Source organism: Ambystoma mexicanum, chromosome 3q, assembly GCF_040938575.1.
Source record: "Ambystoma mexicanum isolate Mex_15411 chromosome 3q, UKY_AmexF1_1, whole genome shotgun sequence".
Lineage (NCBI taxonomy): Eukaryota > Metazoa > Chordata > Amphibia > Caudata > Ambystomatidae > Ambystoma > Ambystoma mexicanum.
The window spans coordinates 991,905,129-991,928,484 of NC_090926.1; the positions used below are offsets into that span (position 1 = coordinate 991,905,129).

Below are 23,356 nucleotides of genomic sequence, written 5' to 3' on the forward strand. Positions count from 1 at the left end.
TTTTAATGACGACTCACCACACAATGCAACAGCAACAACTAATTTCTGCCATTCATATATTCCAATCTTATATCCGCTCCACTATTGACGCAAAGTGAAACCATTGTGCTCAAAGTCAAGTATGCCTCCATGTCTTCCTGCCCTGTGATATAAAATTCATGTGTCATTAAGTAAGGACTATATGAAGAGTATTTTGGTGGGGGATTCCTTCTGGAGAGTGCTTGAATCTCTATTGGATAGGTCTTGGAATAATGCAACTTTTTGTAATTGAGAAAAGTGGCATTTTCAGATCCAATTCTATATTGTATTTGTGAGTTAACGATTGGAAGAATGTTTCGACATCCTTTATGTTTGCGTTCTCTTGTAATGTGAATTTAGTATAGATTTGTTGATTGCAGCCATGTTTTCATTGATTGTGTACTTTTTAGACTAAGACATTAAACTTGCTGTGGTTTGCTCCATCAGGTTGTGCTCATTTGGTTGAAGTGATATGGTTCAATTGAGAACATGTCGGCGTCACACCGGAAGGTCACGTACTTGGCTGAATTTCAGTGCCCAAGTAAGGGTCTAGCTGCAGGAAAAGCTCAGGTGCTGTGCCAGCAGTCGGTTGTCTACCTGTCTAATGAAAGCAAGTTTTTATATGTGTTCAACAAAGAAGAGAAACTTGTAAAGGTAAGCCAACACACTTATTGAAATCATGTTACTATGATGTGATGCACAGATGGAAAAAACATCTAAGCTTCAGTATGCGCCATAGAAATGCGTTCTTTATTTAGCGCTTGCTACCACAGTTGTTCCAGTTTAGTAACAGGTGTTATTGTTCCCCCAATTTAAAATCATCTTTTACATTTTTACCTTACAACATTTCATTGCGACAACTTCACCTGTTTACTTCATCCTGTTCACATTTTTGCTCCCATTTTTTCACACATAGAACATTCTTATATGAAACTATTGTAATAATGATTCTTGAGTTAAAGGGAACCCAGAGGAGTTAAAGGAAAAAAACATATCCACCTTACCATCAAGACTTACTTCTAGCTATTAAGTGGTTACATAAAGGAGTACATGTGGCCTGGCCATATTTGCAAGAAGGGTGGTCAGTTAATGTGCAGAAGGATTACAGAGGCTGGAGTAAAATAAAGTGATAAGAGAGTGAAAAGAGATTGCATGTTACAACAGTATGTTTAACCTCCCCACATCTTTTTTTCTTAGCTCCAGTGAAATCGTAGAATAAAAGAAAGAGTACATGGGTTTTGAAAGTAGCTGTATGTTTATGAATCGGCAATGTTCTTACCAGGATGAAATCACATGGAACTGAACAAAGACCTCAGTTTCAAGTGCCTAGCTCGCAAGTTATCTGATTGTTAATGACCTCTATTTGCCATCAGAGCAAAGAGAAGCACGACTCATTGACTCCTGTGGTGATGGAACCGCAGTGCGATTGAAAAGTAGTGGGTCTTTTCACCCAATCTTCAGTCAGCTAACTACATCTTCTCATTGCACAACAGAAAAGGGATGAAGTAAGAGGGGAGGTGTCTTATTGGGCTGCACAGTTGGAGAAGGGCAGGGAGCCATGGAGAAGGTGAGAGGTCTGACAAAAAGTTGGAGAAGTACAGGATATCAGACACTGAACTGATGGCCAGAATCGAGTGCAAGACGAGTAAAGAACCTATTGTGCAGCCCAACAAGGCACAGATGGGAGGTTCCAAAAGCAAACTGTAGAGGTGAAATGCCATATGTTTGGAAGCCAAGGAACTGAAGAAGCATTTACTTGTAGAGAGATGTTCCCAGGGCAAGATTCATTGGGAGGAAAGGAAGGCAGCAAACGGACCTAAAAGGGGGAAATGAGGAAAAGTACACAGATAAGGAGGAAAAAACTCCAGAGGAGATAGTGCAGTGATTAGCCTTGTAATGAAAGGGAACAGAGACCTGCTGCACACTGGAATTTGTAGAAAATGTTCTAGAGCCATTATGTAATGAGAATGAGTTGCGAAAACCTGTTGAAAACTAACTGAGCCATTAAATAAGGAAAACGAATTGAGAAAGTCTCCATGCTTGCACTTTGTGGAAAATCTCGTAGATCCATTTAAACAGAGACTTACTTGATAAAAGCTGCATGCTGGAATTTTGAGGACAAATTCCTAGAGCCCTTGATAATAGAGATTGAATAGAGAAACGCTACAAGCTGTTACTTGTACCAAAGGATCGTAGAACCACTAAATGAAGAGATTACATTAAGAAACCCTGTATGCAGGATCTTCGAAATAAAGGTTCCTATAGTTTTAAATAAGGAAATGAAATGCAAAACTCTGGATGCTTGTACCTTGATGAACATTTCCTAGAGCCATTAAATAAAGAGAATGACTTGAGAAAAACATTATGCAGGAAAATGGAGGGAAATATTCCTAAAGCCATTGATTAAAGAGATTAAATTAGAAAATCGCTGCATTCTGAAACTAGGAGAAACAGTTCCTTGAGCTGTTAATAAGATACAGAATTGGGAACCCAAGTCTGAAACTAATCTTTTGAAGGGAAAGAGACTAAGATCAAAGACATTGAAATCTGGAACTGGCAAACAGTGCTTTGGGCCATTTGACAGTGACGGTGAATGACCTAGTTCTGAATCTTGGGTATTAAAGTCAAAGTTCCTAGATCAAAGACGAAGAGGAATATCACATGTGTTGTGGCTAACTCTTAAGAAGATGCATTAAAGTTTTGAACTTTCTGACAACCAGTATAATAAAAAAAAGTTAATCACTGACTGACAGTACAATTTTGTAGAGTTTACCACATATGGTGCTAGAACTTGCTTCCATATGGGCCTCAAGATAAAAGTCAAAAGCCACCCAAACATTGTTTTTCCTCTAAGTGAAAGGATTGGTTCTGCCATGAACTGTGTACAGTTTCCATTTTCTAATCCCATTTCCAGGGAATAGAGAGGACCTGTGTGTTACGCTCGCCTGGTATCCACAGGGACGCCACCCAGCTAGGTTACTTGCTGGTATGCTTCTCAGCTTTGCCCTGATGTGGTCTGCGTGGAATGTTCTGCCTGAAAATACAGGAGGACTGTGTTCAAGACTGACCGACTGGGGTAAGTATCCTCCCTCCACCCCTGTATGCTTTCAGTCCCTCTGGCGCCCTCTCCTCACCTTGTGGTAGAATTAGGCGTGCTCTCCGTCCTGCCTTCTTTGCAAGGGCGCGTTGTCTTTCATGGACGAGTACGGTCCAGTTACTTCACTGACGCCGGCCCGTTTGATATTGTTCAGGTAGGTCTTATTGCTGTTCTTTAGTTTTGTTGCTATCCTGTATGCCTTTCTTTGTTTAAAATGTCTCTTTTTTTCTCCGTTAGGTATGCGGAGCTTCAGCGCGGCGAACTGGCTTGGTTGAGCTCCGCTGGTAAATGATGGCGCATTAAGAGAGCTATGATGCGGTAAGTAAGCGTTATACACAGCGCTGCAAAGTCTTTCCTTTGCTAACCTGTGTTTTCCTTCCTTGTAGGTCACAGTGTTCTTCGGCGCGAGTGGAATGTCCGGAGTGGTGCCAGCCGAGAGGCGACCAGCCAGGTAAGCCTTTTGAGCAGTTCGTAATTTGTAAATGTCTCTACAGCTTTCTTTAAAGGAATGGTTCGGTCAAAATTTTTTATTGCCCCTACGGGTCGGTCATGTATTTTTAAGCCTAAGTCGCTCGATTTTAGAAAAATTTCCTATGGACCTTACCCGAGATTTCGTCCATTAAACGCACGCGAAAACAGGCATCAGGGAGCTGCCATTTTGTGATAATCCTATCATTTCCCCCATCGCACTGGCTGACTTGCTTTTGTGGCACTAAATCATATCCCCCGCCCCTGAACCTGTCATCAGCAGACGCGTACCGCTCGTTTCACAACGCCAAAGCACGTCTCGTGTCAACATTCGCTGTGCTTAAGCTAATGACGTGTCGCCATGGAAATGGCAGGACGCCTCTTTCCTCAATAAGTATAAACAGACCGTTTCACAACACACAGCAGCAGATTTTCGATTCCTTTCCTCTCTCCGTGTTACTTTGAGTATTCTGTGACTTGTTTCTGTACTCTGGTCAGCTACCTTCTTTGCTTGTAGCCCGTGTGAACAGATACCAGTACCACCGCTATAAATTATTTTAGTTTGTATAACACACAATGGCTACAATAATGCCCTACATGTACGAGCCCGAGTATACAGAGGAGGAACTACTGGAAAGGAAAACGCACGAAAACGATGGGCCTTCGGACGGCAGTTGGGAGGACGATTCAACAGCTGAAGAGCCTGGACCTAGTCGCATGGACGATGTTTCCACCTGGTGCACATGCAATCGGTGCGAGCTAATGCCAACCGAGGACGAGAACTGCTGCTGCTGTGAAAACTCGGGATGCGTGGCCTACATTTTGGAAGAGCCACGACCGCAATGCATCACCGAGCTGCCAGACTTCAGGGCAGCCTGTCTCACACAGTCCGTGTTGAGGATAATGATGGTGCTTATGCACGAACTTCGTGCAACTGTTCGTCCTCGTAATCCGACAACAAGTAAGTATACCCTGCTTGTCATGCCACTCCTATTTCATGGTCTTCTACTATATCCAAAATTACATATACATATCATTGTAACGCATGAAAGTCGCTCAATAGTGTGCAGTGTCTAGATAGCATTTGTCCGAGCAGAATGCCATTAGTTACAAGAATTGTCATTGACAACAAACGTTTATTAAACTTCTATTGGTCATTTAAAAAAGTTTGTTTCATTCCTTTTCACAGGTGGTACAGGCTGGTGGCCTATCGTTCCTTTACATGGTGGTTTCACGGGAGGCTTGGACACCGCGTTCGAAGAGTGATACCAGCCTGTGCCGTTCGTGCCATAAGAGAAACGTTCCCGAGTGACAGCGGTCAGTACAGGGGATTTTCTCTCGCTGTGCTGCAACCTGACCTGTACAATGTTTAAAGTCTTGTATTTTTGTGTCATTAAAATAAGATACAAAATAAAACACCACATATATTTTAACAACGGTTGTTTCGATTTTTTAAATGAATCAAGTGTGTCTCCATTCAAGGATGGACGTCAGACATCTGTGCTCCGAATGGGTGATGGTCAGGTCGCTGTGAAGCAGGGTGGTCACTATCTAAGCTAACATAATATATTCTCAGTAATGCATGCACTAAATAACACTTGTTCAAAGTCTTTCAGTCGGTTATGTCTCTATAAAAGTCACACATATATCTATACTATCAATTAACATTGGATTATATAGGCCTTAGGTTAAGGGTCTTCACCACTATAATACACTGTTTGAAGTGTGGGTCTTTGCTCACAAGAAACTCTGGTATGTGGCATTTGTTATTGATAGGCAGCGATATACTGCAGTAGGGGTCTAATGTAAGTTGGGGATCTGCTAGGTGGGCATTATGGCGTGGTCAGTGGTCTGGCACATGAAGATAATACCTTGCAGGGACACAGGGTCAGAATGGCAGTAAGTTTCCACTGGCGAGGGCGCGTGGCCAAGGACATGTTTGTCGAGATGGATGAGCTATGTGCTTAGTTCAGGCTGGTTCACATGCAGGACCGTGATCTCAGAGGAAGAGTGATGTGTTACATTTATTAGCTGTTGCAAATACCTCTGGAGTTTTCCAGTCAGAGTGGGAACGACGGTGGGGGCCATGTGTTCTGTGCAGTGAGGCCTGGTCACCAAGATGGAGTGGAAAGGGGGTACAAAAATGGATGCCCCGTGTCCTGCTCAGTGGTCCCATCTACGCGAATGTCATCCAAAGTTAACATCACATAAGGGCAAGGGGCGAACCCACTACTGGAGGCACTTGGTATGAGTTTCTACTGAGAAGTAAAGGATGAGAGGGGCCTGATGGCCCCTCGCTCCCACACACTTGAGTGCACGCTCCAGGCCCATCCATCCCACCCCCTCTATCAAAGGCGGTTCGCACCCGTGGATGAGCGCTGGCATGCGGAGCTGTCAAGGGCGCAAACAGCCAATGTGCCAAACAGCATGTACACTTTATAAGGTATCCCACGCCCAGGGGCCATCACTTACATGGCCTCCTCAGACCCGTGTCTCCAGGCAGGCCTCCCTTGAGGCAGGCCGCCCCCCTGCAATCAACATAAGTGTGTCTCCATTCAGCAGTCTTCCTGTGCCTTATCTGCACGCCCCAGGCCCATCAATCCCACCCCCTCTATCAAAGGCGGTTCGCACCCGGGGATGAGTGCTGGCATGGGGAGCTGTCACGGGCGCAAACGGCCAAGGTGCCAAACAGCATGTACACTTCAAAAGGTATCCCACGTCCAGGGGCCATCGCTCACATGGCCTCCTCAGACCCCGTGTCTCCAGGCAGGCCTCCCCTGAGGCAGGCCGCCCCCCTGCAAACCACATAATACCACGACATACACACGTCATTCATTCACAAACACACCCCTGTTTCTAATACTTTATAAACCACTTGATATGTCTCATGAGAACATCTTTGTGCTTTGCAAGTCAACTCCTGAACCTTCTACCTGAGAAGCACTGAGGTCTATGCTAATCTGCTCCTCGTCAGTGTGCTACCTGTGGCCATCTACCTGTTCTCCTACAACATACTGCTGAATCCAACTGTTTGTTGGTCAAGGTAAGGCCATGTATCCTAGTCATATTTGGGTCATTTTTACATTTCTATCTATTTGCGATTGCAGTACCCAATAGAGCTATGGTCATTGGTCTCATTGCTATTGACTTGAGTTTCAATTGTTATGCTATGAATAGATCTATTTATTTTCACCTGTGTCAATTGTCATCGAATTGCATCCTTCGGGGGTCCAATCTATAATGTAAGCATGTTTACTTTTCGTGCAAGACAGAACATCCAAGGGACGAGTCACATGTTCAGAGTTTAGTCACATAATTTAAAATATTTCAGTAACTTATGCAAATACTAAGCCGCACATGATGAACTGGTATAGTTCCGGCGACCAAAACAAACCTTGCATTGAGCATGGTATGGTTCATTTACATTTTTATGACACTTTTATTCATCAAGGTTTTATAATAATCTTGATATTTACTTTTCAGAATTTTCAACAATGCCTGCCTGTTGGATTAGCGGTTGCCCTTCGAAGACCGATGCTAAATCTGACGGCACTACAATGCATGTATTCCCGAAAACTGTTGATCGAATATGAGAATGGGTCAGACATTGCGGATATCCACTGGATGAGCTGGAAAGTAGAGTCCAACAAGTCTTCGAGGACAAGAGGGGTGATCGATACCGCATCTGCAGCCGGCACCTTTCCTCGAACATGTACAACACATCTTGGGTAACAAAGAAGAATAAACGGCGATCGACACGAAAATTGCTCGCAAATGCTATTCCCACTCTGTTCGTCCGCATTCCGCCACTGGTGAGTCAAGTGTCCGTTTTTAGCTTTAGGCCTTGCGGTAGTGTGTAGGTAGCCGAATGGATTCATTGATATTTTAGATGTTGTTTCCAATTTGTAATACTTTCGACATTGATATGAGTGTATAGCTTTTTGAATAATGACATTTATCAATATATTATGTTTAGATTTCATAACCCACAAACGAAATCTATATATGGGCACAGGGAACTGTGCTATATTGCACATTACTCAAGTATTCCGTCTCCTTACATGGCAATTTTAAATATTGGCATTTCATTATCAAACCATAATTTACCTTTACAACTTCTTGACTATCCCTTGAATCTGAAGCAAGAACATGCTACTTCTGTGACGTGCTCGCAGTTATCAACCACTTCTAGCGCGTATCAGGTAATCATACTTTGCTATTCCGCTACAGACTTGTTTTATGCATGTCAAGTAATAGTTTTTATGTATCGTGCGATTATTTTACCAATTGTTTGGTTAGTGATTTCCAATTGATATACACCTTAGTTGTCGTCCCCTGGTGTTTGTTTTCAGTTATAATTAGTGTTATCCATACTAATGCAAGTACTGTCTTTCAGGGAGATGCTGAAGCGTCCACCACATTGACAACAGCCCTAGATGTTCTTCAGCAGCACGAGGTATGGATACTGACAGCTCCATCAACCGTGATCATCAGGACTGGAACACTTGTCGTTTGATTGTTCTACACCATGTTTCATTCGTGGTTAGCCATTGATATGTACCTGTGCGGTCGACCCCAAGTGTGTGGTGTGTTTTCAATATTGTAATCCTTACTAATGCAAATACTATGTTTCAGCCAGTTGTTGAAGCGTCAACCCACGCACTTGATGCAGAGCCTGACATTCAAGTAATTCCAGGGGAAGCGGGACCATGCTGATACAAATCAGCACAACAGCTTACGGAAGTGCGCACCACATTGACAACAGCCCTAGATATTCTTCAGCAGCACGAGGTATGGATACTGACAGCTCCATCGAGCGTGATCATATAACGTGATTCCATTTGCTATAATTTCTTCCCTATTAACGCAAGTACTGTGTTTCAGGGAGACGATGGAGCTTCCACTACAATCACAAGTTCCCATTTAGATGATGTAGATGTAAAGAAATCAGAGAAATACGTCGATTAAATCTGATCATATTTAAATATTCCTTGATTCTTTTAGACAATGCAACATTTGTGGTTATCTGTTTATATGTACCTGTGCCGTCGAACCCAAGTGTGTGTTATGTTTACAATATTGAAAACCATACTAACGCAAGTACTGTGTTTCAGGGAGTTGCTGGTGCCTCCTCTTCAATACAATCATTCGTAGCAGTCCATGCAGAGCCAGAGGTATAGATACTGACCGCTCCATCGAACTAGGCCATCAGAGCTCGAATACTTGTCATTTGATTGTTCCACACAATGTTTAAATCGTGTTTAGCTATTGCGATGTACATGTGTGTTCGTCCTCACGTGTGTTTTATGCTAACAATATTTTGATGAAAATACTATGTTTCAGGAAGTCGATGGAGCCTCATTCCGTGCTGTCTATGCGGATACAGAAAATATAGTCGTTGCAGCGCAAGAGGAAGGGGAGACATGCGGATACGAATCGGAGCAACAGCGTGCAGATGTTGAAGGTCGAGTCAAAAAAGTTGCAAAGAAAAGAAAACAAAATAAGGTTACTTACAAACAGTTCATAACTTTAGAAATGTTTTTGTGCTGGGGACTATTTTGTTTTTTTCCAGTCAATTGTACTATACTTTATCTTGTGTTTAAACTGAACATCCCTTTTCCAATCTGTCCTCTAGTTACCCGTGGGTCTACGAACTATACATACACAGACAGTGAAGCGAATGAGAGATGTTGCTTGCTAGACCATTTACACTATGGAGGCTATGGAGGAACTATTAATTCAGACGCGGCGTGTTGAGACTCGGGATGCTCATGTCCAATGGCCAGAAAATGAAATGAATGTGTCCGGGGAATCCAGCAAAGTTGTATTGGAACATTGCTACAGTACGACCGCACCACCGCAACAACATGATACTGGATGTATTGAAGATAGCTCTGAAGTAGTCGCAGATCAATTCACACAATCTACACCCGCCAAAAAATTGCCACCAAAAAAGCTGTTGACATTGTTGTGTTCTCCCATCAATGTTGAAGTAGCAGATGTTGAAATGACAGAGAATGAACCAGCAGCAGCATTCACCGACGCATCAGAACTTGATAGCAGCAATATTTCTTTCAAATGTGGTGATATGTCCTCAACGTCACAGACCGAAACAACTTTGACGCAGGATGACAGTCTAATGAAAGAGGGCAAATACATAGTATTCGACAGTTGTTTGATGGATATTATAATTATGCTGAAATGTGGGCATTCCGTCAGAGGGAAAGTATGTGGGAAGCCATTGATTCCTGTGACTCGTCAAAAACAAGGCAGTAACGTCACAATACATGCCGCCTGTAGATTAAATCATACGTTCTCGTGGTCTGCACAACCGATGCTGGGGAAACTGCCAGCAGGCAATCTACTATGTGCAGCTGCATTACTTTTTAGTGGCTACAGTTTTAGAAAGTTAGTCTTTCTTTCAGTTTGTGGGACTCCATTTCATTTAAAAAACACAGTACTACAAATACCAACATGATTATCTGTTTCCGGCCATTAGTGATGCTTGGAAAATTGAACAATTGTCTCTAGCAAGTACATTCGAAGGCAAACGATTCAGGCTAGCCGGCGATGGACAGTGCGACAGCCCTGGATTTTCTGCCAGGTACTGCACCTACCACTTTCAAGACATGGATAGTAAGAAAATTGTGAGTTCGGTGGTCGTGCAGGTAACACAATGTACATCCTCAGTGGCCATGGAGAAACTAGGATTTATAAAATCAGTGGAATATCTGCAAACGAGGGGAATGCACATCGACCTCATAGCCATGGACAGACACGTTTCAATTGCCAAGACAATGAGAGAGAAGTTCCCACATATTAAACATCAGTTTGACGTATGGCATCTTGCTAAATCAATCATAAGAAAATCTCGGCTGCAGGGAAAAAAAAAGGTTTGGAAAGTATTTCAGAGTGGTCCCAGTCTATCAGCAACCATCTTCGGTGGAGCTCCAAAACTTGTGAAGGGTCAGTGGAAATACTACTTGAAAAATGGCGGTCACTGATGCTCCACTGTGCCAACGTGCACCGCTGGTCAGAAAACCTACATTTCCACCAATGTGAACATGGCCCTTTGTCCCCAGTGGAGGCACAGAAGAAGAAGTGGTTGAATCCATCTTCACCGACACACAAAGCCATTGAGAAGATTGTTTTCGATAAAACTCTATCAAGAGATTTGAGGGGACTGACAGAATTCTGAAACACAGGAGGTTTGGAGGTATTCCACAATAAGTGCCTAAAGTACAGGCCAACGTGCTTGCATTTCAGCATACAGGGCATGAGACATAGGACTCTACTTGCCGTCTTGGCCCATAACGAGAATCTCGGCCGTGAACAATCTAGGACTACGGGTAATGTAAGGATTCCTCGCTAGACTAAGGCCTTTTCAAAAAGAAGTAAGCAATGGGTGATCAAACCAGTCTATGAGGAAATGGAGTTCGACTTTGTCAAAAGCCTTATTGTTGCTGTATTAGAGAAGCACAGATATGGAATTTTGAACATTTCTGTGCAGAGCACTGCTCCATTGCCACCCAGCATTGCCACTGTGCCATGTCCACCTAAAGGAGAGCTGGTTGTGAAGTGCAAATCCCAGTTTAAATAATTGTAATACGATTGTCTTTTTGTAAATAAATGTTATTGTACAGTGTGCATACAAAGTACGCTAACCCTAACCCCTACCTTCACCATCCTGGGTACCGAACAACCTGGGTGTCATCTTTGAATTCTCTCTCTATTCACCTCATATTGCTGACATTGTCTATATGTGTATGTATATATTTTTGTTGCTGTAACTAATTTTCGCAATCTCTTATAAATGCTCCGCACTGTTAACTGAGGGGAGGCTTGCGTATTGCAAATAATAAAACAAACAAACAATAAATCTCACTTTCAACTCAACTCCTCGGGTACTTTATACTTTCCCTGACCTTCCCCAAAAAATTAAAAGTCTCAATGGTTATGGTTCTTTGGGGCTTCAAAGCACGCAGACAACGAGGACAAAATTGGGGGCCTTAGAATGCGCCAATTGAACCGTTGCAGATGGGAGAGAAGCCAGTTCGCATTTGTACATTGAGGTGCAGTATATAGATGGATTCGAAACTTCAAGTTCTCACAGATGGCTTTACTACGGGATGCTGCAAAGAAAGAATGTATGCTCATTTCTAGTGAAGGTCAGCGGCTTTGATTTTCAGCTCGCGCCCCGAAGAGGCCCACAATTCGCACTGGCAGTATAAGGTTCTATTGTTTTTTGGCCTTGAGAGACAGGGACCATGCCGAAAGAACTTCATTTGAGGGGGGGTGCATTTGAGGGGGGGGGTGCAATAATGTAAGAGATGATAAGGCAGAAAATTCTGGAACTAGACCGAGTTTCATGTTAGTTCAGTATACGTAAAATCATTGTCAAGAGCACAGTGGGATTTATGGACTGCATTACGCAGAGACGCAATGGAAATTGCAAATATAATGTAAATAACTCTTTAGACGCTTTTATACCGGAATGAAGAATTAATGAATGGATGCATGAATAAATGAATGGATGAAGAGCTTGGAAAACGTTTGTGGGATCGTCCTTGTAGCGGGCACATGGGCATGCAGGTCCACATTCCACACGCATGTAGACAAAAAGTAATTTCTCATTGTGTACTAACCTCGATTTATTGCGTTACTTTTCCCATTGATTTTAGAGCCGAACATACTCCATTGCACTATCCTTGAAAGCAAATAGTTTCATCTCGGCCGTAATAAATAAAATTAATAATATTAATAAAGATCGGCTGGCGAGACTAATTATACATTTTATGTTTTCAAAACAGGTGTATCCTTCCCTTTTGCTACTGCCACCAGTTTCAGACACCGGCAGATGGTTTTTTCAACCGGCAGCTGCAGTTTAATGTAAACTGCACAATTTTGATGATTTTATGGGACGATCGCCAAGGGCCCATATGCCCTTACGCCGTAGTAGCGGCTAGAAGCAACATATCAACCTTTACGCTGGCCTAGTGCCTACTTGATGGAACAGCCTTGCAGTTCAACGTGCGACAAAAGTGCTTCTTTTAACGAAAACCAACACCCTGTGTACCATAAAGGAACAGCTTGTGACTCATGATAAACTTTTACGGATTTGCGGATAGAGATAAAAGAAAATAAATGGCTTTCGGAGTTCATATGGCAATTGCTGAATATTCTATAAACATTTAATGTCAAATAAATGTACTTTACCAAATGTACCGTGTTGCTGTTTGATTTTAAAGTACAGTTTCATATTCCAAATTGTGGCGCGCTGTGTTGTGAGTTGATCTGTGTTGGTTTCTGGGTTCTGTGTGAAGTCGAGTAGAAGACGACTGGGCGCGTTTGCCTACGCAGCACAGTAACGTCACGGAGAGAGGCGGGGAATATGAATGTTTTGATAATGTCAGGCTCAGGGACGATGGATATGATTTAGTGCCGCAAAAGCAGGTCAGCCAGGGCGATGGGGGAAATGATAGGATTATCACAAAATGGCAGCTCCCTGATGCCTGTTTTCGCGTGTGTTTAATGGACGAAAACTCGGGTAAGGTCCATAGAAAATTTTTCTAAAATCGAGCGATTTAGGCTTAAAAACACATGGCCGACCCGTAGGGGCAATAAACATTTTTGACCGAACCATTCCTTTAATGTTGTCTCTATCTTCCTCTTTCAGGTCGTTCTGTCCGGGAGGCGTGCAGATTCGAGGAAGCTGTTCTCAGTAGCTGCGAGTGTTTAAAGATGAAGACTGCATGTAAAATGCTGCTGCTAATGATGTTCCTTTTGTCTCCCTGCAGGTTCTGCTTCTCCGAGGTTCGAGGGAATACCTGGACACAGTGAGCGTCACATTGCAAGCTGCAAAGTAACACGAAGCATGTTCTGCAGTCAGGGTGTGGTTTATATAGCCCAGGTAAAGTAGTACCAAGGAAAGTAGTTCCAGGCCTGCCACACCCAAAACACTAGACCGCATAGCTTGGTTCTTAGGAACCAAGCTATGTGGATGCCTCCATGTTGACTGACAATACAATAAAGTAGTTCCCAAGCACATTGTTGTTCATGGTGTATGCGACTGGCGCCATGAGGGCTTTTGAAGAGGATGCCAGACTCTAGAGGCTCGAGTCCTGACTCCACCTGGCCAATGGGTTTACCAGAGGGGGTTTTGGGCGAGGGTCGTGACACCGTGAAGATCTAATTTCTATGAATGAATGTATATTTGTAAGCCACAGTCTTTAGGAGGAAAGTGAAGAAGAGTGACCACGAGGAGGAAGAACAAATCCAGTGTGTCCTGCTAGAGCTAATATTCTTGCCCACACGCACTCACCCCTGCCAACCCCTATCCTGTTCTACAACAAGGTCTGTGGAAAAAAGAAATTCTGTGCTAGACCTTTGGCAACTTAAGCGCTATAATATTCTTGAGCCAACTAACAGAACCTACTCACACTGTAACTCGTCCACGGAAGTACTAATACAGATGTGTGTGATTGAGTCTTGCAAAAATATTCAAAAGGCTTAGATATCTTTATTAACTTTGAGAAGGTAGCCTGGAGTACCTATTAGCCAAAGAAAGAGTAAATATATTGCTCCTTTACCAATTGGAGATTACAACTGAACTAAGAAAGTAGTTCAACTATAGATCCGGTAAATGTAGAGATGAAGAATCATACAGTAAAGATTCCAGAGCATCAAACTTCTATCCTGTGAGGATGTATCTGCCAGGCAGATACATTACCATTTGCAAGACCTTGCAGCAGTATGGATGTCCAGCTGCAATGCTCCAAAAAAGTTTGATGCCTTTCTGTTGGAACAGTTTCTGCAGGCTGTGTGTGTACTTATTCAGGGTGGGCCAGGCAACATCATCATTTGACTCTAAAATAAGCCATACATGTTGCTGATGAATACCAACAGAGAGGTCCTACCACATCAACTCGCTGTGCCTGCTGTTCTGAGAGACCAATAGATGACTTGAGACTTGTATGCGTTTTTAACAAAATATTCTCTTCACTCTTAAGACACAGGGATTAGCGGAAGGTTAAAACCCAACACAGATGACTCTCCTCGAGAGTTTGAGGGTTCAAAGAGAACACAACTGATGAGAGAAAACACTTGAGAGGGCTAATGTAGTCTCTGATAGGGCCATGGCACTAGGAGAAAAGGTTTCTCTCTAGGACAATTAGTGGCTAGGATGGAACACAATCTGAATGCCACTCGCAGTTATTTGGCGTTTGTGGCTTCTGAACCTTTTGGTCATAGTTGCTGACAAGCGCTGGCCGTCCTAGTCAGTGGTCACTTTGTATTGATGTTTTGTCAGTCGTCCTAGGTGGTGGTTGGTTTGTCTCCATTTTCTTCCCTGCCTGTCCTGGATTAACTGTCAAATGCTACACTGGGAGTTGATGGCTGAAAAGGTATGAATTAATCTTACCCGCTGTCAAGTGCTCTGCGTCTCCCTTGGAACCATAATTTTTTAGCCTGCCATGCCTTTGCAGAAAGGCGAAAGACCACATCCAAAGCAGTCTTCGCCCCACCCCCAATTTTCTAAATGTCAGACTGCAGTCATTCCCCATCCAAGGGTGATGTTAGTAGTGGCATCCGCTAACGGCTTAGGCTTCTCTTTTAGTCGTGGCTGGGTTCGGGTATCTCTAGATCCTGTCACTGCCTCTTTCTGATCCAATCTTTGTGGTGTCCTTTTCCGAATCGACAGGTCTGTAATTCTTTTCATTTTCCTTTTTAGAGTTACCTTGTGCGTAACTTGGAAAAACTGCCCTCCAACCGTTTAATCTGATCCCCCGTGTGGTGTCTGACCCGACATTGTGTTGGTGTGCTGCTTATCTATGGTTAGGGGACAGATTAAAGAGGCTTGCCCTAACTCATCAGGCAATAAAATGTTTGATAAAAATCCCAATATTGTAAAACGCACATCTATCTATGGGCCTTAAAGAATGAACCATAGGGTGTGCTGGAGGTCATTGTTAGGGAGAATTCTCTGTAAGGCTAATTTCCCAAACCTAGTGAGTCCCCCAGCAGCTTTGCTGGATTTTTGGGGTTGATTTTTTTCTCTCCTGCTAAGAGTGAGATTCTTTTGCTCCCACATGATTTGAGGTGTTCCTTTAACTTTCCATTTGTTTTATGGGCTATGGGGTGTTTTACTCCATAGGGTCTCATGTGTTTATTTGATGTGGGTTACACAGCACCCTCCGTGCCGTAACCCAGGGGTGTCGTAGCAACCTCCCAACATAGACTCCATACCCTGGTACTGACTACTGTCTCCCAGGGCATGTAAAGTCACCATTGGGTTTGCTAGTCCCAAATTATGAACAGAAACCAGTGCAAACCATCATATTGTGGACGTACTGGTCGGGGCAATTCGATTGCCCCGGGGTCTGTTGTTCGAGGGGGCACGTCTCCGTCCCCCCTGATCGAGTTTTGGCTGGTGGCAGTGGATACTACTTTTTATATTCGACCGCGGATATATCTCTATGGGATTTTCCCATTGTTCGAGGCTACCAACTTTAATTATTTAATTCTTATAGCCTCGAACATACCGCCGGTTTATTTATTTAATATTAATTCGCCGGATGGTATTTTTTGCCAGAACTCAATTCTAAAATGGCGTTTGTGTTCTCTTCTGTGACTCCAACTCTTTGTTCCACTTTTTGGCGGGCTTCTCCACAGAAGCCTCCAAAAGTGGTGCCACTCTGTCTGGGCACCACAGGGGGTGTAAGAGGGGGTTTAGGCACCCTGGATTGAGTTACCTTGGTAACTCAAGTCACACTCTTGTGTGATTGGCCCAAGTGGTGAGCCAGCCAGCTCACCACTTAGCATGTTTGATTGACAACTAGGCTGAGTGAATGGGGGTGTGCTGCATAAAAGCAGGGCTTTGGGGACTGGAACTTCAGACGTCGCCACTGGACCTAAAGAATCCGAGGAGGGAGAAGCTGAGCCGACCTGCAACGACGACACCACCGGTGGAGCCCTGCTGAACAGTCTCACCACTTTTCCCACCGACAGAGGAGATCTCCAGCCCGGAGAGTCTTCTTCCTTCGACTAGTGGGGATAACCAGTCTACCTTCTTTTCGCCCTCCTGGAGCATCTCGTGGCCGCCTTGCCTGTGCCAAGCACCCCGGCAACCAGGATACCACGTTTTCACCACTGCCAGGAACCGAAAGGGTAGTACCTTTGTACCAGAGAACTCCACGGCTGGTTTCTTCCCTGGCAGTGCAACGACCTTCATCTTTCCTCCACAACGAGATCTTCTCTTCCTCTGGACGACGCTGCGACTTGCACCCGCTGCCAGGAAAAACTGCCCCCGCTGGAGGATCCTCTCCATTTAAGGTACTGTGTTCCGCCTGGCTTCCCTTGCAACCGATTTAACGGGGTGTATTAAATCCTCGTCTCTCGAACCTGGGTTAGCCTGGGACACCTTAGCTAACTTTTCTGAATTGAACTAAACCTTTTTCGAACTACCTCCACAAACTTCAAAGACTCTGTGTAACTGTCTGATCTTGGGCATCTTCCGTCTGGCTCCCTTGAAAGTGGGCCTGGCACCTAAACTTCCTTGCTCACCAGTAGACTGTGCCTTCCGAACTTGCTGTGGTTCTTTAAAAAGTGTTTCGTGTGTGTACTGTCATAATTCTGCTTTTCCCTCCCTTTTTATTTAACTTGTTGGAGTGCCATCGAACGTTAAGCGCTCACCTCTGTCTGGAAATAAGTGGTGTTAACTAAGACTTGTCCAACAAGTAATCAGGGATGTACATATGATAATAGTGATTGTGTTTTGAACTTATCTTACCAATTTTGTGCTAGTGTGTTTTTAAGTGTGTGTTAAATAAATAATGATATACTTTTACACCCAAGCTCTGGTCAGTGTTTTCTTGTGCTACTGTATTTCTGTACCTATTCTGTATGCTCTGTATACTGCCTAACTCTTCTTGAGGGAAGTCTGACTGCTCAGCCACAGCTACCGAGTTAATATGTGTGGTACAGACTGCTACCAAGTGGGTTTACTGCCAAACACCTGTAGTCTTAAATCTTTTGCAGTGGTCCCTAAGGGAACTGCACAGGTTTCTGCCTAACAGTCATACAGGCGAATCACTGTCTTTTTTATTATTAATAGAATTACAGACCTGTCGTCGTATGTGAAAAAAGCTAGGGTATACCGCCAGGACCAGAACCCACCAATAGTCCCAGAGTGTGTTTTTCTGTCCTTTTCTGAATACTGCAAGCCCTCTGTGAGGGGTCAGTAATGCGAGGCGGACAGCTGCTTGTAGTTTTCTCAGTATTTGACATTTGATTTCAAAGAAAAAGTGCAAATAAAACCTAACCAAGCCTACTCTACCAGGAGATTCCCTACCTAGTCTAGGATCTAAGAGACATTCTCCTAGCAGGTGTAAAACTGGCTCTGACTCTAAACAACAGAACGATCAAAATAAAGCATAAACAACATAAAAAGGTTACCAAATGACTAAGAGGTTACCAAATGACCAATGTCTTGGATGACTTCTACTTGTCCTGAGCAGATCTCATTCCCCCAGGTAAACCTCCCAAGGAAAAATAAAGTTTTAAATCAGTTCTTGAAAAGTTCCAAAGAAACAAAAACAAAAATCCACTGGTAACAGTCCTTCTTCGTTTATTGAAAAGCTTCCCTTTCCAAATCCACAAAGAAAACAGCACCAATGGTAATCCTGGATAACCTCCTTCTAGGATAGAATGGATAGAGTTAAAACAAGAAGTACCGCTTCTGCTTTGACAACAACTTTTCGATTATAACCTCTGCAGCATCTTGGAAACTATTTGTCGGGATGCTCTCACCTTGGCAAATCCTTGGCAAATCCCTTCTTCCAAAGCAGGCACCTTTGCCTCACAGTGTACTACTGCTTCAACTACATCAAAATGAGTGTTCTGAGAACAACCACCGTTCTACTGCTTCTGCTGCAACTTGATATTGTGAAAATATGTTAGGTAACTTATACGAGACATTTTGACTTCTAGAGGTTGGCAAGGCACTCTTCTTTCCAATATTATAAGAAGGCAGCCTCTTTGCCTCTCGTCTCTGTATTGCAGCTAACCCAAAATATGTCTTGGCTCTAGACTGCTCCTTTCTTTCAGCTTCACATTCTCAGCTTCACAGATTCTTGATTCGTTCTTTTAACAAGCACCCAGCTCCCTTTGCCAGCTTTATGTACACCTTTTTATTTCCTGTGGTTACCCCCAAAGCTAAAATTCCAATTCCCAGCCTTGGATAACCTTTTCCCCCTTGTATCAGAGGACTCTGGGTGTATAACAGCTTCAACAACTTCAGGATAACGGTGGTCAGGGGCTGGCTTCCCCTTTGCAAGGTTCTGTCTGCTGGCTTGGGTAATGCTTGTCCTGCTTGTGACTTCAGCAACTTCTACAACGATGTACGTGTGTGTTCCCAATGTTACAAGAGTCGGCTTTCACTTCAAAACCAATTTAGGTATGCACGACTTCTCTTTGATAATGGATTTCCACTTAAAACTTGCATTCCCTTTTATTTAGGCAGCGTTCTATTTGAACGTGGATAAGGCAGCACAGAGTCTTATACGCGACCATTCTTTGATGTGAAATATTCTTGTAACACTTTGGGAAAGTCAGCTACTACTTCTTAAACCGTTACCGTCAAGGTTCTCCCTTTTAATAGGAGACACGTGACCTCTCCGGTTAATAATTTGAATGTAACAATGGGAGAAGAAAGACTTTTTTCTCACGCAAGCACTTCAGCTGATGTCGAATAAGCGGATGATACAATTCCCTTTTTTATAAGAGACTTCCCACGACTGCAAAAAGTTTCACTCGCTTTAGTTTATACCCAAGTGTTAATTCAGCTGGTTACACTTACCGGTAAGGAATTTCTGGTGATTTGGCATACAGAGATTTGTCCACCAGCTCCAAAGTCTCAGCGGTTACGGGCTACTTCCACTTCCTGACTTTTCTTCCTCTGCTACTACTGCTACAGGCACTCTCGGGGCCCTCACCAGTATGGGTGCCTCAGATCCAGTCTCGATAATGGAGAGTTTTCTTTTCTCCAGCTTCCCTCGGCTTGTATCTGCTCACAGGCCTTGGGTAAAATGCAGGACTTCAGCTCTGCATTCATAGCAATTGGGTGCACCTGGAAAGACTGCAAGCTTCTCCCAGTCTCTTCCAATGCAGCCACAGCCAAATGGGGTTTGTGAGCACCGGACTAACTTGGAGTCTGCAGGTGAGATCTGCTCTTCCTTTGCTCTGGCGTCCCTTTCGTGGTCACACTTCCTAGTGAACTACCAGCCTCATGCTCTGCTGCTTCTTATACTACTGCTGCCGATCTTCCAGCTCCTGCTCCAGCTTTGTTCTACTGTTCCTTCTGCAGCCTGTTATGCCCCTCATGTGGATTAATTGGCTTTAGGTGCAGGCCCTTAGTATTTATTGCTTGACCTTGCCAAAGGCTATTAGGCTAGCCTGCCTGTCCTTTGCCTCTACATGCCTCTTTACCCCTTTTCTTCATCACAGTGCCTGAGGGATACTGGGACATGTAGCCCATTTGAGCAATTTGGTTTTCCTACTTTCCTATTTTGGCAAAAGGCCATCAGAAAGGCAGGGTTACAGGGAAAGTTAAAAATGGGTTCTTCTGAGTCTTCCTGCTCTGATTTCTCCCACCCAGTGCCGCGTGTGATCTCCCACAGTACACCACCCCAATGGTTGGGATCAGAGAGCGCCTGCCTTCCCCTGGCCACATGAGAAGGGTCCAAGACCAGGTTCCTGGGGGAATCCCATCGGATTCTCCACATACCTTTGCCCTAATGTCGCTGGTTTCTTCAGCCTCTAAATGGAACCAGGAAAGGAAATCAACATCCCCTTGTTCCTTGCCTTTTCAATGTTCCACACAAAAGCAATAGGACTGCAAATCTAGAAACCAGTGCATAACTCTATCATTAGTTTTTCGCAAACGTAACCATTTTAACGGGGCATGGTCAGTGACCAATTTAAACTTTATTCCTGTTAGATAGTACTTTAAATGGTTAATAGCCCATTTGATGGCAAGGGCCTCTAACTCCCTGCTCTACCTCTGGCGCTTCTTTGGCTGTCTCTCTTCCCTCCTTCTCTGCCTTTCACCTGTTCTCACCAGACAAGGTTTCTAGACAAATCCGATCTATGAAAGTCTCATCAAAACAGGTTCATCCCTGTTCCTCCAAAACCATCAAGGACCATATTGACTCCCTGACTCCTGCTCTGGCCGACTTCTGAAACCACTCCTCTGCCACTGGAGTCTTCCCATCCCCCTGAAGAACCTTGTGCACACTCTTCTTAAGAAACCTTCTGCCGACATGTCCTGCCAGGCTAACTGTCGCCCAATCTCCATCATTCCCTTCCTGGGCAGACTCCTGGGAAGCTGCCCGTCTCCCATCTTAATCTTCACACTGAATCTGTTGGTTGTCTTCATGAACCTCAGTCTGGCTTCTGAGCTGCCAGAAGCACGGAAACTGCTCTCTTAAACATCTGTGAAGACCTGCTCTCAAACCTTGATTCCAACACCCCCTGTGTCCTCATTTTACTTGATCTCTCTTCTGCCTTTGACACGGTCAACCATGCCATCCTGCTCAACTGTCTCTTTGATAATATGGGTATCACCGGTCAGGCCCTGGCGTGGCTGACTTCTTTCCTCTCCGATCGACCCTCCCAGGTACAACTTGGGTCCTTCCTCTCCTCTATCTCTAGCTCTACCTGTGGTTTCCCCAGGGGTCTAACCTCTCTCCCTGGTTGTTCAACCAATACCTGGCACTTCTCGCCCACTGCATTGCCGCTCTTTGGTCCAACTTTCAGTGCTATGCGGATGACACTCGGCTCATTTTCATGCTACCTTTGGCCACCGCTTCTCCGTCTCTTATCTCTGACTGTCTGTCTGCTATTCAGGAGTGGTGTGCCGCCAATGATCTCTGCCTTAATGCCAGTAAGACTGAACTTCTCCTCATCGGCACACCCGCTCCCTCCTTTCCTGTCACTCTCTGGCTGGCCTCTCTTGGCCCTCGAGGCTAAAAACCTCAGGGTCATCTTCGACTCCACACTCTCCTTCTCTTCTCACATCTTTGACGTCCCTAAGCAGTCACACTACCAGCTACACCTCCTCAGAGGTATTCTTCCTTTTCTCTCCTTCCCCCAGAAGTCACAGTCTACAGAGCTCTGGTTCTATCTAGGCTGGACAATTGTAACAGCCTCTTTCTAAATCTTCCTGCTTCTACTCTCCGCCCTGTGCAACTCATTCAGAACAGGATTGCGAGACTTGTCCTTAGCCTCAAGCACAGGGATCGTATCTCCCCAGGACTGAACTCTCTGCACTGGCTCCCAGTGGCTGCGAAGATAAAGTTCAAAACCGTCTGCATTGTCCACAAGGTCTTCTGGGGCTGGGGCCTCGATACCTTAAACTCTCTCTTCCTAAATATCTTCCTTTATCGAGCCTTTCGTTCATCCGCCTCCAACTACCTCAGTGTCAGTCGCGTCTCCAAACAAGAGTTGGTGGTAGATATTTCTTCGGCTGGTGCCTTCCTCTGGAACAGCCTCCCTGGAACCTTGAGGAGACCATCTCTGGTTCCGGAAGCACCTCAAAACCTTCCTCTTTGCTTCTGCTTTCTTTCCTCCTCCTCTCCCCTGCTGAATTCCTGGCTGAAACTGTACTGATTACCTGGCCACCCTCTGATCTCAGGCCTGGTCCCTTCGCCCGCCAGTTACACACCTGCACTGCCTCCCTGGCAAACCCTGCACTTGGGGACTGTTTTCTGTGTCCCTACAGTCTCCCACCAGCACTTGACACCTGGTGTCTGCACTTCTCCAGCATGGGGTCTGGCATGGATTCACATGCTCATGAATATTCCCCGTCGTCAGGCTGGGCATCCTCGTTGAAGAAAAAATCAGTTTCAGTTTCGTTTCTGAACTGTCTTTCTACTAATAACCAATCACTGGTCTCTGGGTCATACTTCCCCCAGCCAATGACTGCCCTCTACCTAAGCCCCTCCTCTGGCAGCCATCTTCAGATTTTTACTGCACGTTCAAGTGTTGGGATTCCTCGTGCTATACCTCTCGAGCTTTACTGCGTTTTGCTTTTTTCCTAAGAGCTTACTCTTATGTTTTGGTCAATTAGAGCCTCAAACTCCACCGATTATACTTCCGATCAACGGGGACCCGTTCCGGAATTTTCTACGCCCCTCAAGGGCGAATTTTCATTGAGTTTCTCTTCTTGGAGGATTACGGAAGATCTTTGAGGCCTACCCCATGCGGATATGGCCCAGGACAAAGGAGACATGACGCCTGTTGGATCCAAGCTGTTTAGGATCTGCCCTGGATGTGGATTACAGAATGTCTTTAAGGAGGATGAGCACTCCCGGTGCCTCTACTGTCTTCACGACGACAAGTCGCACGTGGAAGAGGACTGCACGTTCTGAAAGAACATATCCGTCCGGACATTGAAGGACCGGCAGACTCGACTCACTAACTGGCTGGAGGGGAAGAGCACAGCAGCGGGTGAGAAGAAGTAGTAGTCTAAGCGGTCTTCTAACACCTTTGAGGGCGCTCTGGTGACAGGGGCCCAACAAAAGGCAAAGCACTGCGAGTCCAGGGGCACCAGGCGCGCCGTTTGTTCGGGCTTCTCGGCTGCCATGCAGGGCACAATGTCCCCGACGCCATCAACCACGAGCCAACGCTCTGGCTCGGGGAAAAGGAAGTCAGAGAACCCGGGTAAGCTTCGGGAGAAGCCCTAGTCGATCACGACGGAGAAAGCCAAAGGGGGGGCGA

At 44.7% G+C, this 23,356-nt stretch overlaps 1 protein-coding gene across 1 annotated transcript in view; it reads left to right on the top strand.

Annotated features, from left to right (window-relative positions):
* The window catches only part of FAAP100 (FA core complex associated protein 100), a 673,738-nt gene that overhangs the window by 91,001 nt on the left and 559,381 nt on the right, over positions 1-23,356 (top strand). The window contains exon 2 of the mRNA XM_069655145.1: positions 466-672. Within this exon, the coding sequence (XP_069511246.1) occupies positions 508-672 (165 nt within the window). The 5' untranslated portion in view covers positions 466-507. The remainder of the gene's footprint in view (positions 1-465; positions 673-23,356) is intronic.